General features: G+C 41.2%; 1 protein-coding gene across 4 annotated transcripts in view; it reads left to right on the forward strand.

Moving 5' to 3' along the window:
• LAYN (layilin) overlaps positions 1-19,609 on the forward strand; it is a 30,886-nt gene extending 11,277 nt beyond the window's left edge. For 2 of the 4 annotated variants that reach the window (XM_073320685.1, XM_073320684.1), the window contains 8 exons: positions 2,508-2,621; positions 2,700-2,805; positions 6,049-6,206; positions 6,714-6,752; positions 7,117-7,200; positions 9,589-9,691; positions 11,615-13,046; positions 16,721-19,609. In XM_073320685.1, the coding sequence (XP_073176786.1) occupies positions 2,741-2,805; positions 6,049-6,206; positions 6,714-6,752; positions 7,117-7,200; positions 9,589-9,691; positions 11,615-11,975 (810 nt within the window). In that variant the 5' untranslated portion in view covers positions 2,508-2,621; positions 2,700-2,740 and the 3' untranslated portion in view covers positions 11,976-13,046; positions 16,721-19,609. Of the gene's footprint in view, positions 1-2,507; positions 2,806-3,779; positions 3,868-6,048; positions 6,207-6,713; positions 6,753-7,116; positions 7,201-9,588; positions 9,692-11,614; positions 13,047-16,720 lie in introns of those variants that run through there. The other 2 variants (XM_073320683.1, XM_073320686.1) reach the window with 2 other exon arrangements.
• Positions 19,610-20,577: the final 968 nt, after the last annotated feature.

Below are 20,577 nucleotides of genomic sequence, written 5' to 3' on the forward strand. Positions count from 1 at the left end.
AAACTTTTGAACTCCACATCTGCTCAATTTCAAAATTTCGGGAAATATTCTAGGCATCAGTGGTCAGAATCCTATTGTTTTGGAGAAAATCTGAAAGCCAAAAGGGGGAAAATCAGGGTACATAAAGCCCTGGCCAGCTACTCCGCACAGCCGCAAGCACCACTGCAATTATCTATAAATCTAAGAACTGGTTGATGGCACTAATTATCGCTGTGCAGCATAACAATACTCCATCTCATCTCTGCCCATCCTCCCAACAGCTTAATATGGTGACAGCCTGAATGACTTCTTTCAGAGAGAGAATAATTGGTGGTGGGGAATGAGGAATTGCAGACAGTGTCTGGCATGGGGGGAGAATGGGAGACCCTGGAACACTGGATGGAGGGATGAGGGGTCACACATGATCCTGGGTGGGGGGAGATTGGGAGACCTTGGTTTGGGGGGAAGAGGGAATGGAGGGGTGTACACAGCACCTCCTATGAGGGGAGAATGGGGGACCCTGGATACACAGAACCTCTGGGGTGGGGAATTGATGGAACCCCATGGGGTGGGGGGAATGGAAGGCATCGAGGAAGTGGGAATGGGGGTGCATACAGTCTCTGGCTAGGAGGAGAGTGGGGGTCTTGCAGAGAGTCCCTGAAAAAGAGGGTGGCACACAGGGAGCTTGTGAGGGGAAATGAAGGAAATGCTGCAGGAATCCCTGATATGTGTAGTGAGCTCAGTGTACGCAAGCTGTGAGATGTGTGATCTCCTCCCGTATACTGGCCTGGAAATGGGGACAGAACACAGCTGTGGAGTGGAGTCTGGACCAGTGGTAGCCCCATTACCTGAATGCTTTGGCCCTGTGCCTATTGAAGTCAGTAGGCTTTGGACCAGAACCTTTGTGTGTTGTGAAAAGGTGGGGAATTTTTATCACCTTTATAAGTAAGTTTTTTTGGTTTTTTTTGGGGGGGGGGGAACGACAGGAAAATGGAGTTTCATTCTCCATTGGCTAGAATTATGCATACAATTGTTCTCTGTTGCCTAATCAATAACATACCCTACAGTGATATCACTGTTTGGACAGCCTGCAGTGGCGCCTGGGAAGTGAGCAAATACATTACATTTTTCCTTAGCTAAAAGAAAAGGCAAGTTTTGTTGATAAGTCACAGATGTTCTGCCGGTTCGTAAAAATACTTGCTTGGAATATCAAAAAGGAACCTTGTAGTTCGTAACTGAAGCTCTCCCTCTGCAGCTTCTGCAGATCCTCTTTGCGTTTACCACACTCCACAGCAACGGACCCTGGTCCTCAGGGCTGGTAGAGTATCGCCTCTTTTTCACCAGCGCTGCCTGTCTGTAAAACTATTAACAGAAAATACAGGGTTTACCTAAAGATACATTTTAAGTGTTGCTTTTACCGCATCCCTTGTTTTAATTTCTTTGACAAATTTTAGCAGTCACTGTAATTCCAAATATGCAAGTGAGTGGATTTAAATCTCCAAAACAGAATAGATTTAAATTCCTGTTGCATCGGTGGCCTTGAAAAAAGGTGTAGAAACACAAAAGGGCAAGCATACACCACTCTCACTTTTTTTAGTAGCATTGATTTACTATGCAGAAGTTTGTAACATTCTGTCCTTAAATCATGCTTATTTATGAATACATAATAGCTGCTAAATGTTGTTTTTCTACTGTAGATTCACAAGTTGCTAAACTAAATGTATGTTGCATATTAGTTCTTACATGATAAATATTTATTTTCAAAGCTATTTGTTTCAACAATTTAAATATTGGGAATGTTAGGTTATAAAACATTCCAGTCTGTATTTTTTATAGTAAGTGTGTCTATTCTGTTTGATCTTCACTTTCTTTGTTTTATGGTCAAAATAAGCCAGGCGGTTAGGAGAGAGCTTGGCTCATGACTGAAAACAGTCATTGTTTACTTCTTTAGAAGTCTGGAACATTATGCTCTGGAAAGCATATCCTGACTAACTGCAGTGAGTTCCATGAAACTATTATGCACCTCCCAAGTGGTAAATAATTTTTATTTCTGGAGCTGTAAGCACATCTCTGGATATGAGTGAGTTTCTAGCCAGTTAAATTATTACAAAAGAGCATGCTTGAATCCTAGTGCAGCATCTCTCTCTCTTACAATGTTGGACATATCTGTTGGTTCTCTGGCACAACATTCTAGTGTGGGAATCTTCTCCCCCTCTGCAAGGAATTGTTGAGGTTTCTTTATTGCAGAGAACTCTTGGTGGGGCTGTTGGTCCCAGGAACTGAGAAAACAGTGCTGCAGAGGTCAGTCTGAACTAGTGTATGCAATAAGAAAAGGTTGACAGTGCTCAATAATTCCTCAGTCATATAAAAGTTAGTATTTATTTCTTTTACCTATTTGGAGTTGTTTATGTAAACTGCCACACAATGCAAAATTCAACAAGTATTAATGGTATTTGATTACTCTTTGTACTAATCATCAGCAGCTCATGCATGCAGTCTCTGTAATGGGCTTATTTCTATTTCTGCAGGGCAGACAGTTTGCCGGGGTGGAACTCAGCGACCGTGCTACAAAATCATTTACTTTCATGATGCTTTGCGCAGGATCAGCTTTGAAGAAGCGCAGCAGGCATGCAGAAGAGATGGTGGGCATTTAGTCAGTATTGAATCAGAATCAGAACAGAGACTGATTGAAAAATTGATTGAGAGTCTCTTGGCTTCAGATGGAGATTTTTGGATAGGACTAAGAAGAAAAGAGGAAAACATGGATAATAGCACAGAATGTCAGGGCCTGTACTCATGGTCTGATGGCAGTACATCCACATTTCGGTAGGTACCTGAAGATCAAAATGTTAGAAATCTATTGTCTTAAAGTCCTGGCTAAAGTGTATATAATACAGGGTAAACTGATGTTTTGAAATGAAATTCCCTAAACTTCAGGACTCCTTTTTTCCTCCTTAATGATAGGAGTTATTCTCGTTGACTGCAGCAGGAATAACTCTTATCCTTTTGAGGTAGGGTAGAACTTGAGAATTGCATTGAGTTTATCTTAAACAGAGGTAGTGAGAATCTTTGCACTACCTGATAGATCTCTTGTCTCATGGCAAGTGGAACCATAATGCTCACTGTAATTATTTCCTTATAAGATAGTGGAGAGGAGACTTCCAAGTAGTGTGAGTTTTGCAGGAGATGGTTTTGATACATTAACATCTTCCAAACATAATTGAACCAAAAATGTGTGTAGCCGCAAGTCTTGCTTAGTCCTCTTTTGATTCTGATCTTAAGTCACAGTTTTCTAGGTGAACAGCAAATAATCTTAAATGAGAACTCATCCTTATGGAGTTTGTGTTTGCCTGAGGTAGAAATAGAGTAACATATACTCCAAATGCTGACCAATTAATGAAAGTCTTCGCATCAAGATGCCAACGCTACAGTGAATTTGCTGGTTCCAGTTTTGCCAAGGGTGCAGTTCCTATTGAACGTTTAATTAAAGTTATTAAAAAAAAATCAAAGCGCAGATGCCATTCACTAATTATCCTGCACATTTTGCAACATTTACTGTGATTGAACCCATCTATTTCATTAAATAGCCCAAGTGTAATTAAATATTTTATGACAACACTTAAATATATATGGCAATGTCTTAATTTGAGCTCTTCTTACTAAGAGTTATGCACTGAAATAATCTGTTTTGGTAAGAGCTATGCTTTGGAAGCCACAGTAAGAAATAGGTACTGCTCTTCCTTCCCTACTTCTTATGATGAGTTTGTTTACAGAGTGGAGGAAAAGCAGATGTCGATCTTTTCCAGCAAGCAGAGAGGAGTGCATTGTATAACTCCTTTGCGATGGAAGAAGTGAGGTGAATAATGGAGAAAGATACTCACAATTTAGGTAACGCTGAAGCCAGATGGCAGGAAAATCAACCATTACATGCAAACGCTTGTGAGGAACTAGATTTCAGAGTAGCAGCCGTGTTAGTCTGTATTCGCAAAAAGAAAAGGAGGACTTGTGGCACCTTAGAGACTAACCAAAACTAATCACGAAAGCTTATGCTCAAATAAATTGGTTAGTCTCTAAGGTGCCACAAGTACTCCTTTTCTTTTTGTGAGGAACTACTGGCCAAGAGACAACATATAGGTCATAAGGTCTGGGCAGTGTTTGGGGGAGCTACTAAAAGGGAAAATTCTGTGCCATCTTCTGATCTGAATTTAGACCCCCAAAATAAAAATATGTATCAGCACATAGCATTAGGAAAATGCACTTTGAAATGTAGTATATTAAATACTTTGAGGAGTAGGTTATCTGATGTGCTTATTTATTCTACCTGTTACGGACGTGCTGGGAAAAATATTGGTTGCTCATGAAGTCGGAAAGTGTCTTCTGGAGTAATGGAAAACTTGCTTAATGTGACATTTCCTTCCTCCGGAATTATCCAAGATGAGCTGGTGACCTCTGCCCCATTGTTTGAGGGTTTTGCTCCCCCCACATCACAATGGCACAATTTAAAAGTGTAGTCTGAACCTCATTTCTGGATCTCTCAGTTTGGCATGCGTCCTCAACACTTAGGGAAGGGAAAGCAAAATCAGGATTTGAGATCACGCTCTTTGTGACTCTCTGCAGATAGGTAGCTTAGATAAGAACCTATAACAAATCTCCAAGAAATGGTTATCTCTTTATGTTCTAAGGACAGTTAGGGTCGTGGAACACTAATAAGATGCTCAGCCATAAGTAAGGCTGGATGAGATGCATCTGCTTTTAGTGCTGTTTGCTAGGACACTTTAGTCCAATAGTGTAATATTTTTCCCTGTGGTCCAAATACTGAGAATGTTGGTTATGGAGGTATAGGGCCAAATTCCTTGCTGTTACAAATGGGCATAGCTCAGTTGACTTCCATTGAGGGAAGCATGCCAGTTAGTACCACAGGATCTGGCCAAAATTGCTCATGAATAATACTAAAAAAGGGAAAAAAATACATCCCACGTAAATTTACTATTTTTATTGGATCTGAGCTGTTTTCTTTGTAAAGAGACTCACAATTCAAAGAGCAAAATAGCATGCAGTATAAATGTATGTAGAAAGAATGTCTTGTAATGATCACAAGATTGGTTGGACATTTATCTGATAGTTTTCCTTTTGAAATATTCTGGTATAGCTAGAATTATTTATATTCTAAGGGCCAGATTTCTAGACTCAGACCTAATTGGGAGTGGTTGGGTGCTAGCTCTCTTAGAAATCAGGCCTTGTAAGCTTAAAATTAATAATCGTCTGAGTCCTAAAATGTCTGTACAGTAATTGATATATGACAGAGTGCTAAATAGTAAGGGAATATTTCCTATATTCTTCTTAGAAAGGTCCGTGCATTTTCCAGTGGTAGTGTTTTGCTATTACTGGAAAAAACATCACCTGTAAGATAGCTCCTTTTTTTTTTAGTACACTTCTTCCAAGAGCAAAGCAGATTTCCTTTAAGCATCTTTCATTATCTTATAAAATGGATAAATGATTGTAGGCAATGGAGTTTGAGACCAGAGAACATAGGTCATTTTCACCCTGAAAATATGTAAAGTAAGTCAGAGTTCATGAAGAGATGAAGGGGGTGAAGTGCTCAACCCTCATTGAAATCCAGTGGGAATTGGGTACCTAACTTCCTTAAGCTCCTTTGACAGCCCCGATATGAAATCCCTTATCTTCCAGTCCTGTGAGTCTTTCGAATAGGAAATGCTGTTTGTAATGTGCACAAAAGACTTAGAAACTGGGCTGAGATCAAACTTCTTTTCATTTTGTTCTAAATGGGATTCAGACCCTTTTTTTTTTTTTACTACTTACATTTATTGTCAAGAGTTTCTCCATGAGCCCCCATCTTGTGAAAATCTAAAAGACAAAAATGTGAAAATAAACTCCTGATAACTGAATTAGTGGGAGCACTTTGTGCGTCCAGCTGAGAGAGGGTACAAGTTGAATCATGTTCAGCATTAGTTCTGCTATCACTGACGTCTGGAATCCTGTGCAATATTTCAAGTCTGAGCTTCTGCAATATCAGGGGAAATGCATTGCCTGATGTGTTTATTTTTCTAGGAATTGGTATACAGATGAGCCTTCCTGCGGGAGTGAGATCTGTGTTGTGATGTACCACCAGCCCTCTGCCCCGGCAGGTGTCGGGGGTTCCTATATGTTTCAGTGGAATGATGACAGATGCAACATGAAAAATAACTTCATTTGCAAATATTCTCTTGGTAATGAGTTACTCTGTATCACGTAAAAATGATTGTACTCTAATCCACAGGGGGGGTGTATTACTGGTCAGGTGTCACACGTCTGGCTGGTTAGAGGCAAACCATGTATCATCTGTGCTTGGGAACAATTGGTAGAAAGCAGACATGCATTTAAATGGATAAGAGTCCTGTGGACAGACAGGACACTTCCCAGATCCTCAAAGGTATTTAGGCTCCTAATTTCCACTGAAAACAATGGAAGTTAGGAACCTGATACCTTAGAGGATCTGGGCTGCTGTACTGAATGTCCCTGACTAGGTACTTTGTGAAATGTATGAATCAACTGGCTTGGAAGCTCTCCTTTTTTAAAGGTCTTTTTAAAAAGTTCAAAATCTGAAATGGGTACTAAAGGGGAGAGGGAGGATGCTGTTGTGAGGGCCAGCACCAGCTTCTTTCACTATATTTATTTGACATGGTTACCCAAGTCAAATGCATAAGGAAATTTAGTATGTGCTTCTTCCTTTTTAGAAAAACCAACTGCTGCCTCAGAAGAGAACTCCCAAGTGGGTGAGTTACAGAAAAATGTTTGATTTGCTGACATGGTAATTTTTGGTAAAAATATTCCCAGAGGATCTTTACATTTACCTGCAGTAATTAAAATTGACCAAAGAAGTTGCCCCTCAGTTAGCATTCCCTTCTATTTATCTCAAACCCAAGGTCCAGCAACCAGGTCTGACATGGTGTTGCTGCCCAATCTGGAGGCCACCACCATGCTACAGAGCTCTGAGCAAAAGAGAATGAGATCAAAACACAATGTGTATCTGGCAATGTCCTAAATCCCTTATCTTTGTCTCATTTTTAATTACTCTCCGGAGTTTATTCAATGTTTAACCAGTATCTGCAATATTAACAAATCACTTTCCCCCCCCAGATGTTGTAACAGGGTCCTTGAAGCCAATGTTCCCAGAAGAATGCATTACGGAAGATGCCAATGAAACCCTTAAAGAAACCAAAGGTACACAGCACTTACAACAACTAGCCATTACCCTCTGCAGCTATGCACACCTGCTGCTTCTGCTGGCCTCAGTGTGGGTGCAGGTGCTCAGCACCTCTGAATATTGAGCCTCTTATGGTATGCCTATACAGCAAAAGCATACACAAACTAGCCTGCTTGAGCTGGCTCGAATCCAACTAGCGTGGATAACAGTAGCAGTGCAGACAGTACTGAGTGAGTTTCAACAGAGGTAATACAAGCCCCTCATGGACCCTGGGTACATACTTGGCACTGAAGCCCATGCTGCGCTGTGTTCACTGCTATTGTTACTTGCAATAGCTGTATTCAAGCCTGATCTGGTAGGCACAGCTCTTGCTGTGTAGATAAATCCTGTTCTTGGTGTCTGTATATGAATTTAGAAGCTTAAATATAGTGTGATAAACTCAGGACAGGTTTCAGAGTAACAGCTGTGTTAGTCTGTATTCGCAAAAAGAAAAGGAGTACTTGTGGCACCTTAGAGACTAACCAATTTATTTGAGCATGAGCTTTCGTGAGCTGCAGCTCACTTCATCGGATGCATGCCGTGGAAACTGCAGCAGACTTTATATACACACAGAGAATATGAAACCATACCTCCTCCCACCCCACTGTCCTGCTGGTAATAGCTTATCTAAAGTGATCATCAGGTTGGGCCATTTCCAGCACAAATCCAGGTTTTCTCACCCTCCACCCCCCCACACAAATTCACTCTCCTGCTGGTTCACCCTCCACCCCCCCAAACAAATTCACTCTCCTGCTGGGCTATCACCAGCAGGAGAGTGAATTTGTGTGGGAGGGTGGAGGGTGAGAAAACCTGGATTTGTGCTGGAAATGGCCCAACCTGATGATCACTTTAGATAAGCTATTACCAGCAGGACAGTGGGGTGGGAGGAGGTATGGTTTCATATTCTCTGTGTGTGTATATAAAGTCTGCTGCAGTTTCCACGGTATGCATCCGTTGAAGTGAGCTGTAGCTCACGAAAGCTCATGCTCAAATAAATTGGTTAGTCTCTAAGGTGCCACAAGTACTCCTTTTCTTTTTGCAAACTCAGGACAGACAGCTGCAAGGGCGGGGTAGAAAACAGTCCCAGAAGGGTAAAAGGTGCTCTACCCTATCAACTGAGGAGGGGTGACTACAGGTCAATCTGGTTCAGCTGAGAAGGGGTTACCAGAGGTCAGTTAGGATCAGCTGAGAGGGAGTTACCTGAGCGCAATTAGGATCAGCTGATTCCAACTAAGGGCTGCATGAGACCTTGAGGAAGTTAAGCTGCCAGTAGGTGAGTAGCAGCAACACAGCAAGCCTCACCAGGAGGGGAGGCTGCATTCCCTCCTCTAGGGGAGAAAAACAAGCCTAAAAGACTGGCTGAGAGAAAGGAGTGGACTGCCCCTATGCAGCCAAGGGGGACTGTTTTACCCCAAGCCCATCTCGCCAAGGCTAAAAACAGCTGAGGCCTGTGAGACTGAGAAGGTGCCTTACCACAATAGGTAATGTTTAATAGTTTTGCTCTGAATCTTTACAACTACAAAACTAAATTGGTTGTTTTGGCTGTCAAGTGATTTAGCTGTACCAGCTAAGTCAGATGTGAAAACACTATTTTGAATTAACAGCCTTGCATTTCAATGATGCACATTTGAAATGTCAAAGATATTAAATTGTTGTTACCACACTGACTTCTTTCCTTGCATAGATAAAGGGACTTGCATAGTCCCCATGCCTTTATCTGTGTGAGGAAAGAAATCAAATGAAGATAGGGAGGAGGAAATGTACCACTAAATGTACCATTAAATAATTCCCACTCCAGAATTCTTATGATGGTTGTTTATAAGCCTTTCAAAAGACAACACATCTCATTAGCTTATTCCATTATTACTTTCACATGAATAGATTGAGAAAATGTCAAATAAATGTTAGGAAAGTAACATTTTTTTGTTTAGACCCTGCCATTTCTCTTATATTTTGTCAGACAAATCCTACCGAAATGCAGGTTATCCCACACCCTCATCCTGAGGAATTTATTGTACTGGCCATGATTGGAGATTGGTCCTTCTAGTCCAGTATCCACTAGTTTGATCCAGTCGGGGAATTCCTATATCCATGGAGGATGGGGAAAATTAGGGTTACTATATAGAGATCCCCAAACTAGGAGACTCAAGAGCACAGTTTGGTCTGGTCTGCTGAGCTAGAGGATTATTCTGTACTTGAAGTATTGGCACTGAGAGTGGGGTAGCTGCTAATACATTACAAATAGGGCTGAAGAAAACCTTTTATTATTATTATTTGGCAGTACTACCTTTCACAGGAATAATTTGTGCATGCAAAATAAATTTTTAAATGGATAAAAGTTGGAATTTCATATTTTTCTCCCCCAGAACCTGTTTTGAGTCTTGCCTACATCTTAATTCCCAGCATCCCTCTGCTCCTTCTCCTGATGGTCGTTACAGCCATCTTCTGTTTTTGGCTTTTTGCAAAGAGGCAAGTGGCATGATTGTGCAAAGAGTGAACCTTTGTATCTCGTCACACTGAAGAATCCTTTAGCTCCAGGGTTAATTAGTTTCAGAATTTTCAACTGAACCCCATAAAATGCACTAGAGAGAATTGGAGTATATATGTCCTGTCTAGTACATTTCTAAAGAGCAATATATGCATGTTGAAGTGACAGACATTGTGTAGAGTAAGTTTTTTAATAAACCATGTTATGCTATTTTATTAATTGTGATCAAAATCATACAGTAATTGTGGAATAGCATAAAATAAGGTGATTGATTTGAAGTGTTAGTTTTGCATTGAATCTTCTTTTCCCTTTTAATAAATCTGACAGATTGGGAACTCCCCTCCAAAAGTACCAAATAGTGCTGGGTCAAATTTTCTAATGTTTTGTCCTTTTAACCTTTTGTTTTCCCAGCTCTCCTCCTCACTTTCCCATACATGCAGACAGTCTAACTCTACCATCAGCATAGCTTACCTTTAAATCATGATTAGGATTGTGTTTAAATTAAAACATTTTTAGAAACTAGGTTGAGGACTCCAAAGAAGACTCCCACTGTTTTCTCAGCTGCATCCCTGAATGAGATGACAACAGCTACTCTAGTATTGAAGTAATAACTGGTGACACAAGAGGCCTAATGTATCTAATAGTATAATTTTTACTGTAATTGTATTGACTCGGCCCCTGTCCTCGAAGAGTTGATGCCAATCAATTGTTTGATTAGAAACAGGGGAATCTAGTTCACTAGTTTGAATGTAGGGCCAAGTTGGTAGTGAATGAAAGTTGCCATCTGAGTGTTTGTTGGCGTATGTAAAATGCCATGTTCCTAATGCACAGGTGAGCTCACATGACTAAAACCAGGGTAGTTAGTACTCATGTTGGCGCCTTCAGCAGATGCTAAGGAGTGAATGAACGGTGGAAACCAAACTTCCTTTTGAGCCCCAGAGATGATCCCGGCCAGTCAGGGTAGATGGAAGTTGTCAGGATGCACGTGTGGGCACAACCTGCACCAGCACTGCCAGGGGGGCCGCTGGAACGCTGACATTGGACCCGCAATCGCGTCACTGCACCGGAAAAGACCCTGATTCAAATACCTGTCTGCTGACGCAGTGAAAAGATATTGGCTTTGGAGCAAAAGCAGAAGGGAGGAGGAGAAGGAGAGTGCTTGCCAGACACTAACTGGGAGATTGTTTTAAGTGTAAGGGCAGCATGATAGAAGTAGCAAAGTTGGGAGTGGGAAAAGGAGACAGAGGCGGGAGCAATAGTTTGTTTGTATAGCTCCTATTATTCATGGCTCTTAAATGGCTCTGTAAACATGAATGAAGCTGCTGTTATACAAGTGTGAGATCATTTAAATGCTCTGGAGGAGGAGTACGTGGCATTCAGGCTCATTGCCAGGTCAGACCACTCGAGACTTCCTACATGTTCTCTGTTTGTTTGTTTGGAGGAATGAGAAGATGAACAATTACAGTGCAAACACTTCAGCACCCTGGCCAGCACCCAGCTGCTATAATACCTATAGGCACCAGATGGGCTAATGTGGGCCGCAGTCCTCCTGCCTGTTGGTCGGACAGGTGTGGATCCAGAATAGGATACCATTTTATGAGGGCTGCAAGCTGATTCCCCAGAGATCTCATTCTCTGTTGCTCCCCTAATTTGAAGTCAGGATTAGTATGTCGCACAAGTGTAGTACAGTAGTGAAATGCTATGGCATGACAACACCAGTAATGTTGCATTCATGTGTCCAACTACAAATAATAATTAAAGTACATGTTTCTGAATCTAGGCTATTAATGGCCATTTTCCAAAAATGCTGTCATTAGGCTTCTTGTTAAGGGAGATGCAATGTCAGACTGTGCTTATGAAAAAGAACACACAAGGAATTCCTTATCTCCTCTTCCTCACTTAAGGAAACGAGAGCACATGGAGGCGAGTCCAAAGGAGCAAGATGCCTGGATCTCCCCCCACAGGAGGAACAGTCCCAATCTGGAGATTTACAATGTAATTAAAAAACAAATGGAGGCAGATCTGGCTGGGACCAGGCCAGATATTAAGAATTCTTCCTTCCGCACCCCTTCCGGAGACCACACGTCTGACAACTTCTCCGGAGATTACGACAACGTGGCGCTGAATACTTCAGGGAGCGGTTTTGTGACATTAGCTAGTCCTGAAAGTGGCTTTGTGACCAATGAGATCTATGAGCTGTGCAGTGATCAGATGGGACAAAGCAAGGAGTCGGCCTGGGTGGAAAACGAAATATATGGATATTAAGGAAACTGGAAACACCTGGATGTGGGTGATGCAGCAGATAAAAACACGAGTAGTCCCCCACGCACCATATTTAACAGTGAACACAAAAATAGTGTGTGGCCGTGCATAGTGGTTTCAGATTGCCTCTGTGCTCATTTTTTTTTTAAGGCTATGTTGTTTTAAACAGTTGAACACAACAGAATGTATTTAGCTTGCCTTGCTTCAAACCCCTGTTCAATACTGAGAATGATCTTTCTTGGTCTTGGTTCTTTTTTTTCTGTTGGAACTACAATATTTCCTGAGCTACAGACATCAAAATATTTCTACATCTTTGCAACTAAAAATCAGTCCAAATTATTTCATTTTTGTTAACTGACCTCATTCACATGGATGTTTTTAAGTTGTAAGCCAGCCATCCTTGCTTTCTCCTAACTGCACCAGAGAATGGTGGCAGGTTGGTCATTTGTTTCCATCTCAAACCATGTTTAGTTACATGGATTCCCTCACCATCTGGTTTGTAATGTTGCCAGTCAGGCACTTCATTAGGGACTGGCAGTGTAGCCCATGTGCCTTTCCCTCCTTCTTAGTCCCGCTAGCCATGCAGGGTGTCTCAGAGACTGCCCTTAAATTATCTCATTCATTTAATTTTTTTTTTTTTAAGAACCAGATAGCCAAAGATTTCAAAAATCTCAGCAGCTGTGTTGGTGTTGTATGGCGGATAATTTTGCCTCACTTATCCTCCAGGCAAGAGAATGGCAAAACAGTGACACAAGCAGCACCTTCTCAGTGTTGTGTAGGGGAGAAATGGCCATTGCAAAGCGTTGAGAAATGGCCTCAGAAGTTGCTGCAATCTGATGGGCTTCTGTGATGGTTTTGCTATCCAGAGTTATGCTTATTTGCCCTCAGTGGCAAGTTAAACACTGGTTACATTATTATAAAGTAAATAGCCTGTTACTGACGGACGTAGATTTTTTTTCCCCCTCTCATGCTCGTGAGCTGTACCGGATGCTATGAAGATTGCTACAATGGCTCCTCTGACTGCAGACTGATTACATGTTGCTAATCTCAGCATGGATGAGATTACTAAAGAAGGTGAGGATTAAAAATGTAATTTTGACGTGTCAAGTAACATATTGCTATCATCAGTTACAATAAAAGCTCTGTTGACTCATTGCCACAGGGACATCAGCTACCCCAACGCCAGGGGAGACGTAATGTCTGGATAGGGTAGTGCATAGAACATGGATTTGCCTCTCAAATGAGAGGGACTGATGTCGGTCTGCTTTTTTTAAACTTTGTTTTTGAGAAGCTCTTCATGTAACCATATTGGATGCTGCTTGTCTCCCTGCATTTTCTGAAGGGGGTTGGAAGAATTGTGGCTTCTGTGCCTTAATTTGGTGCCTTACGAGTTGCCAGCCTTTTCCCACACTGTGAATTTTTAATTCTAATCACACCTTAGTTAACGGATTTCTTAATTCCTCCAAATAGGCTTTGTACTGGTTGTATTCCCTTTCCTTTCCCTTTCTGTACTGATTATTAGTACAAAGTTTCCCTATTCTCACATCTTCAATCATATGCTGTCCTCATGTTGAAGTTGTTCCACCAACATCTCTCTCCCAGTTAGAATATCTACTGATTCTGGATTTGTCCTCTGCCTCCTACCTAGACTTAATGAAGGCTCAGTTGTCACAGTTTTATGATCTTGACTTTACTTTAAAGTGTAAACTTAACATTTAATATCCACAGGTAGCCATTTGATCCGACAGAATTTTATGTGGTCAAGGAAAGAGGGCTGCAGCCTTAACTTTAAAATGAAACTGTTCAAGTCATCTGTATGTATGGCATCTATTATTTATTAGATGCTCTCATGCCTTGTGACACTGAGACAATCCCATCTTTCCACCTCCAACTGTCTAATGACCTGTTTCTTGCTCCATTATAGTCTGGCTTCATGACAGTGGCATCTTTCTCCATGATTTTCTTATCTCATTTGTTGTCCATCTCCTTTCTGTCTTCCACCAAGTGGTATCCAATCAAGAGCTTGTGCAGGAATACAGTTTTTTGACATCTGTACAACATGTCCAAAGCACTTCAGCCTTCTTTCTCAAATCATTGTTGCTACAGTCTGCTGGTCAGTCCTTTGTAACACACCCGTGATGGTTACTTCATCCCCCTAGCGAATTCCAAAAATTCTTCTCAGGCATTTCTGATGCAATGCATTAAGTTTCCTGTTATGAATTTCTAGCATCTGCCAAGTTTTAGAAGCATATAACAATGTGGGCATCCCAATGGCATTGCATAGCTTTCTCTTGGTTCTTGTGGGAATCTCCTTATTCCCCCTCAGATATTTGCCAGCCTCAGAAAGCTTCATTTGCCTTTCCAGTTCTTGCTTCCATCTCCTTATGGTATAGAGCATCAGTACTAGTTGTACTTCCAAGATGTAAAGACTCATTAATGATGCCATATTCTGCACTATCAATCACTTATGCATCATCATTGCTGACTCCTCTTTCAGTGATGTTGACTTTTGTTTTCTTTTGGCAGATTCTTAATTCTACTTTGGCAGCCTCACGTTTGACATTGGTGGTGGTAGTCTTTTTCATAGCCTCATCATTTGTGTTCAGCAGAGCAATGTCATCTGGAAAGTTGAGATGTTGCAAGTTTTCCTCTATTCCATATAATTCCTATGTCTTCCTTTTTTGCTTTTCACATTGCGTAATCTATCAGATGCAGAAGAGGACAGGTGATAAGATGCATCTCTGTCGCACCCCAGTGGTGGTATCAAACCAATTCGTCTCTCCACTTCCTGTCCTTACACTGCATTTTGAACCTTCATATACAGCATCTTAGCCCGTCATACTATCTAAGAGGCTCATATTGTCACAAGATCTTCCATAGCGACTCTGAATGCAGTGAAAGCTTTGGTGAAATATCATTAAATTTAAGACTAATCTTCTCTGGTAAGCAAGCCGTTTCTTAATCATTCATCTCAAAGCAAAGACATGGTCTAAAGCCTTTGTGGTCGTTTTGGTCTAAAGTCTGCTCGCTTAGCGTGCAGTTTTTCATCTGTGACCAGTTTGATTCTGTTCAGTCGTACACTAGACAACACACTTCTGTGTACTTAAAGCAGTGTTATTCCTCACCAGTTGTTGGTTTCCTGCTTTGGTAATTTACAGATCATATCTTTCTTCCACTTCTCTGGGCAGAATTCCCTAACCCTAAATTATTTTTAAAAGTTTATGTAATTCATGTAGTACCACTTCCTCCCCATGTGAAACATGTCAGCAGTGATCTTCTCTTGACCAGGTGTTTTGCCATTTTTAAGCTACTTAATTGCTTCCTCTATTTCTGCTTCTGAAATTTCTAGCAGAGAGATATTTAATTCTTCACTTTCTTCTACATGTGCATTGATTTGGAGTTATTGGCTGTGGTTGGCTAAGAATTTCATTAAAATGTTCTTGCCATCATTCCATTTGTTTTGCTTCCACTGTTAACAATCTTCCATCTTTGGCTCTTGTGAACCATTGTGACTCTGGAACCAGGATGATCACTGCTTGCATAGCTGGAATGGTTTCTTAGTGGCCTCTCACAGGTGTTTCTCTCGCTTTTTTTGTCAAACCATTCTCTTACCTTTCCAATACAATTTTCTTTACTTCTTTCTCTTTCTCTACAGATCCCCATTGCAGCATGTGTTTTTTGTCATGTCGTCTGTCCTTTCCTCTTTTTTTTAAGCCTTACTTTTTTAGTCAATTTCCACGTGAATGGCTGTATCTGCTCTTCTTTCCTTGATTGATCCTCTTGGTCCAAGAGAAGTTCTGGCAGCTTCCCAGCATACACCTCTAAAGCGAGTCCATTGTTGCTCTTTATCACATTCATTACTCACCATTCTTGGAATCTGTTGGAGAGCTGGATTTTAAAGTCTCTCCTGATTCCCAGATCCGACAGTTTCTTCACATCAAATTCCATTTCTTTTCTTATTAGCGTGTCTTTTTAGCTTTATTCTATTTTGGTGACAAGATGGTAGTTGCTTCCAATATCAGCGGTTGTTTTGTGTATCCAGCAGCAATGTGTTTCACTTGTTCCTCAGTAATTCAGTCATTTGACTTCTATGTTAGTTTGTGTTTCCTGTGACGAGGGAAAAGTGAACCCCAGGTGCACAGGTTATACTTATTACACAGCTAAGTAAATTTTTCACCGTTGTCCATCTGCCTCTCAGTGCCATATTTGCACATTCAGTGCTTGTATCCCAAGTTGTCATTTATATCACCCATAACCAGAATGACGACGTAAGCATGCACCTGGTTGAGTACCTTTTGCAACTTAGTGTAGAAGGCATCTGTTACATGGTCATTGGTAGATGATCAACGATAGTTCCTCCCATCAGAGATTGAAGACTGGATTCTCATTTACGCTGAAGCCCACTTACACCACCATGGCTGTATAAAGCAGCCTTAAAGTGGACATAAGTTACAGTTGCACTCGTTTTAATGCTCCTTTACATGGCTGTAGTGTAACTGAGAATCTGACCCAAGATCTCTTTTTAGTTATGCTAATGTGGCATATTGGTATACAACTAAATATGAACTAAGATGAAACCAGAATTAGCCAGTCTGATAATGAAAGCTGGGAGCATGTGAGTGACGTGAGACAATGTCATTCACTTATGGGAACAAATTCACTGTTTGTTTTAGTCCTGAGTTGGTGGGAGAGGTGTTTGCACACTCAGCTTCATATCCCTATCACTGTCTGTTTCTCTTTATTTGTAGCACATTTAATAGAGTTTCTAAGCAGCTAGGAGAAGTGCAGATGCACCAAAGCCATGGAGATGGTATGAGGGAACCTGCCAAACGTCTATGCAAGTGACCCTCCGCTGGAGTTTGTATCCAAATCCTCAATAACCCACAAGTATTTAGACTGGAGCAACAGCATGATTGTAAGGGATGTGCCGACAGCTCTGTGGTTGAATTAAGTTCATGCTTTATCGATTAGTGAATGCATTAAGATTACAATTAATTTTTTGAGCTGTTGATACATAAGTATGAGACTTTTGTTACCATGTGAAGCCTAAGACATGGGCTGTGAGATGAACTGAACCTATCTTACTTAACAACTGGTATGTTTTTAAAGCTTTTGAGGCACAATACAACATTTAAGACAGCCCCCTAATCAAAGAATTGGGATTATATATTGGAAACGAAGGTGAGCATCTGGACATCTTTCTTGCCCCTTCTCTCCAGCATTTTAGCCCGTTTAATCTCTTTTCTACCTGAGAGGATAATGTTTGATATCACAGATAATGTGGAAAGGAGACTGAAATAAGTGTGTGACTGGCAATTTCTTTGTACTGTACTTGTCTGGCTCCTGACTGCATGGAGAGGTGCCCAGAGTTGCCTTGAGCCACCTGAAATGAGTTTGAACACTACACACAGTCTTTCCTAGAAAGGACCAAAACCAAGATGGACAATGTACAAACTGTGTGGATCTGCCAATGGGCGTTATTCTTTGAGAAATGGATTCCTATAACTTTGTACTTTAATACTACCGAAGAGCCCCTTGTCACACATCGAAAAGGCATTTGAGGGATTGTAGGGAGGAAGCTGTGAATCAAAAAGTGACCAAGGAAGTACTCTCCTTTCCTATGTATCTGACAACTGACACAGTTAAATCTGACTTACACCATAATGACAACAAGCTGGTTTCAGTCCTGATGCAAGTTCTGTTACACAAGTGTGAGCTGTTGACTCGAAAGCTTGTGTGTCTCACCAACAGATGTTGTCCCAATAAAAGATATTACCTCACCCACCTTGGTAAGCCAAGAGAGAGGCATTTCCCAAACAACCTCATTTCTACCAACAAAGCTTTACCATGCTAAACTATTCAGAACTGCAAGCCTAGCTGTATCTGTTTTGGGATGCTGACAAGCTCTTGAGCAAGATGTGGTGGGGAGGAGTGGACTCAGAATCTGAACTCGGGAGAGAGCAGTACTGATGACTTTGGGTTTACTATTAACTTGATGATCATTAGAGCTTTCTAATGCCTGTGTTGTGCTTGTTTATATGCAGTCCTTTGAATGTCGGGATTACAGTAATCAAGGTTTTGTGTGCTCCACAGGAAGCTTGATATAAATCATGTGGCAAGGTTGCTGCACTGTTCAGTGCAGCAGACTGGAGCTCTGGCTTCAGATAAGTGTAAAAATGGAGATTCATATTTAACTGGATACAAAAATGAATACACTCATGGCAGGTTTCCCTTTGCTTTTGAATATTAAATGCCATTTATTTTCTGCTGGCCTTACATTTCATGGTCTGTATGATCAGAATGTGTGGTGGGGGTTTTGTTTTTTGGGTTTTTTTAAATGCCTGGCTAGTCTTTATGAGCTCACAGGGGGAAGCTGGACGTTATAGCAGTGTCATACGCATTTAGGAAGATGTGAGAGGAAGCTTGGGTTTGTGAGATAAGCACACTAACTGGATGCAAAAATGAGGATAATCTGTGAAATATATTAATGTTGACGCTGAAATTTGCATCATTAATATGTAAGGTTAACACCCCATTGAAATGAATTGGGGGACAATTCACTCCTAAGCTATTGCTTCAGGCTGTCTGCAAACTCAGGCAGATAATCTTGCATTGGTTTGCATTTGGTTCACATTTGGAAAGTGTTGGACACCACCCTAAGAGCAAAAAGAAAAGGAGTACTTGTGGCACCTTAGAGACTAACCAATTTATTTGAGCATGAGCTTTCGTGAGCTACAGCTCACTTCATCGGATGAATTATTATGCTCAAATAAATTGGTTAGTCTCTAAGGTGCCACAAGTATTCCTTTTCTTTTTGCGAATACAGACTAACGCCCTAAGAGCGTGAGACGTTCTTTTTTCAGTGTAAGCTTGGGTTTTGGCTCACAATTTTGCAGCAAGGGCTGGATTTTGAGGTAAATTCTGTAGCTGTGGAAGGAGTAAATGTGGTCTTGACAAATAGCAGTGTGTCTTCTAAGAACCTGTTTAGAGAATGCTTGTACCTGTTTTGTCCTGCCAGTAACACTTCTGCTGTGAATATGTTCATTGGGTTGGATTCTGAAATGCATAGCTGCCTGCTGGGAGCTATTATGTCTATTCTTGTCCAAGTTTATCCAGAGAGCTGGCTGCACCGGTTTGGGATTAGACAGTTGTGATCTATCTGTTCCTGCATGCTCTGATGTCCTGTCATGGAAGGTTAACACGCTTGTTTTAATGTTCTCACGTTGAATGTGTCCAGTTCCTGAGAGATCCCACAGCATTTTGTATTGTCTACACTTACACTACTTTCAGTCTGATTCTGGAGTTGCTCCCAAATGGGGCTTGTTTCCTAAAACTGGGATTTTGCCTGAACATATCTCACTGGTCTGATGATGAACTGGGAGTGTTGAATAGCAGAGTGCAGGATACTTGGTGTCTATTTTAAAGGAGAGGAAGGATGGTCCAGTGTTTAGGATGGTATCCTGGGACTTGGGACACCTGGGTTCAGTTCCGTACTCTGTCACACTCTGACCTTGAGCATGTTACTTAGCTTCTCTGTCTCTCCATTCCCCATCTGTACAATGGGGATAATAGCACTGCCCTACCTCACAGGGGTGTTGTGAGGATAAATACATTAAAGAATATGAGATGCTCAGAAACTATGGTAATGGGGGCCAAATAATTACTTAATATTTTAATTCTCCACACAGACCTTTAGAACATCTTGGAAGCTTATTGAAGATAAGCTGTTACATAAGGATTTGGAAGAGTATTTGACTCAATATGTGGTTTGGTTGAGTAATTTTGGTGTCCAACACTGTGTACAGCAAGTGATGCTTATTTATTTGGCTCTTGTTTGTCCTTTTCAAAATTGAATTTTAAAAAAAAGGTAAATGCCATTAAGGCAAAGGCCTGCCATTCTATACCGGTGGTAATAATACCACCTCGCTCTCATACAACACTTTCCATCCATAGATTTCAGTGTAAAGTCTGCATCAGTGTCCTGCTGTCTGCCACAAGAGCTTTGCCTAATTGAGTTCCTGTCTTCTAAACACAGAAGAATCTGGACTATAGAGCAGGCAGGAAGTACCACCTACCATAATCCGCAAAGTGTTGGCCGGTGGATATAGTTAGGCTCTGGTCTAAAACAGAGCTCCAGCCTGCTCTTTTCAGTGTATCTTAGGTAAGAGCTATTTAATAGTCTGCACTTGCCAAGGGTTTCCCTGCAGCTGTTGTTGATTTCTCAGAGGAGCATTCCTAATTACAAGTCTGCACCAGTGTCCCAGGGAGAGGCTTCCTTTGGTCTTACTCCCCTGGTGAGATTCAGTAATTAAAAAAAAAAAATCCCCTTTTTTATATGTGTACGCCATGCTCTGCAGTAGATGCAATGTGCCAATCAGATGCCAGTTTCCTGGCTTGGAAGAGCTTTATCTAAAGGCATATTGGCTATAATACAGAACTGTACAAAACAAGTGGGATGAAGCAGCACAGAAGCCATTGTGTAATCACTAAAGCCAGAATACTTCAGATTAATTTCACATGATTGGGAAAACCACACCTGCTTTAAGATCTGTTGCCTCTAAGGAGCTTCTAGCCTTCAGGTCACTGATCCATCTGTTTTCTCTCC

This window comes from Lepidochelys kempii, chromosome 22 (assembly GCF_965140285.1).
Source record: "Lepidochelys kempii isolate rLepKem1 chromosome 22, rLepKem1.hap1, whole genome shotgun sequence".
NCBI classification, from domain to species: Eukaryota; Metazoa; Chordata; order Testudines; family Cheloniidae; genus Lepidochelys; species Lepidochelys kempii.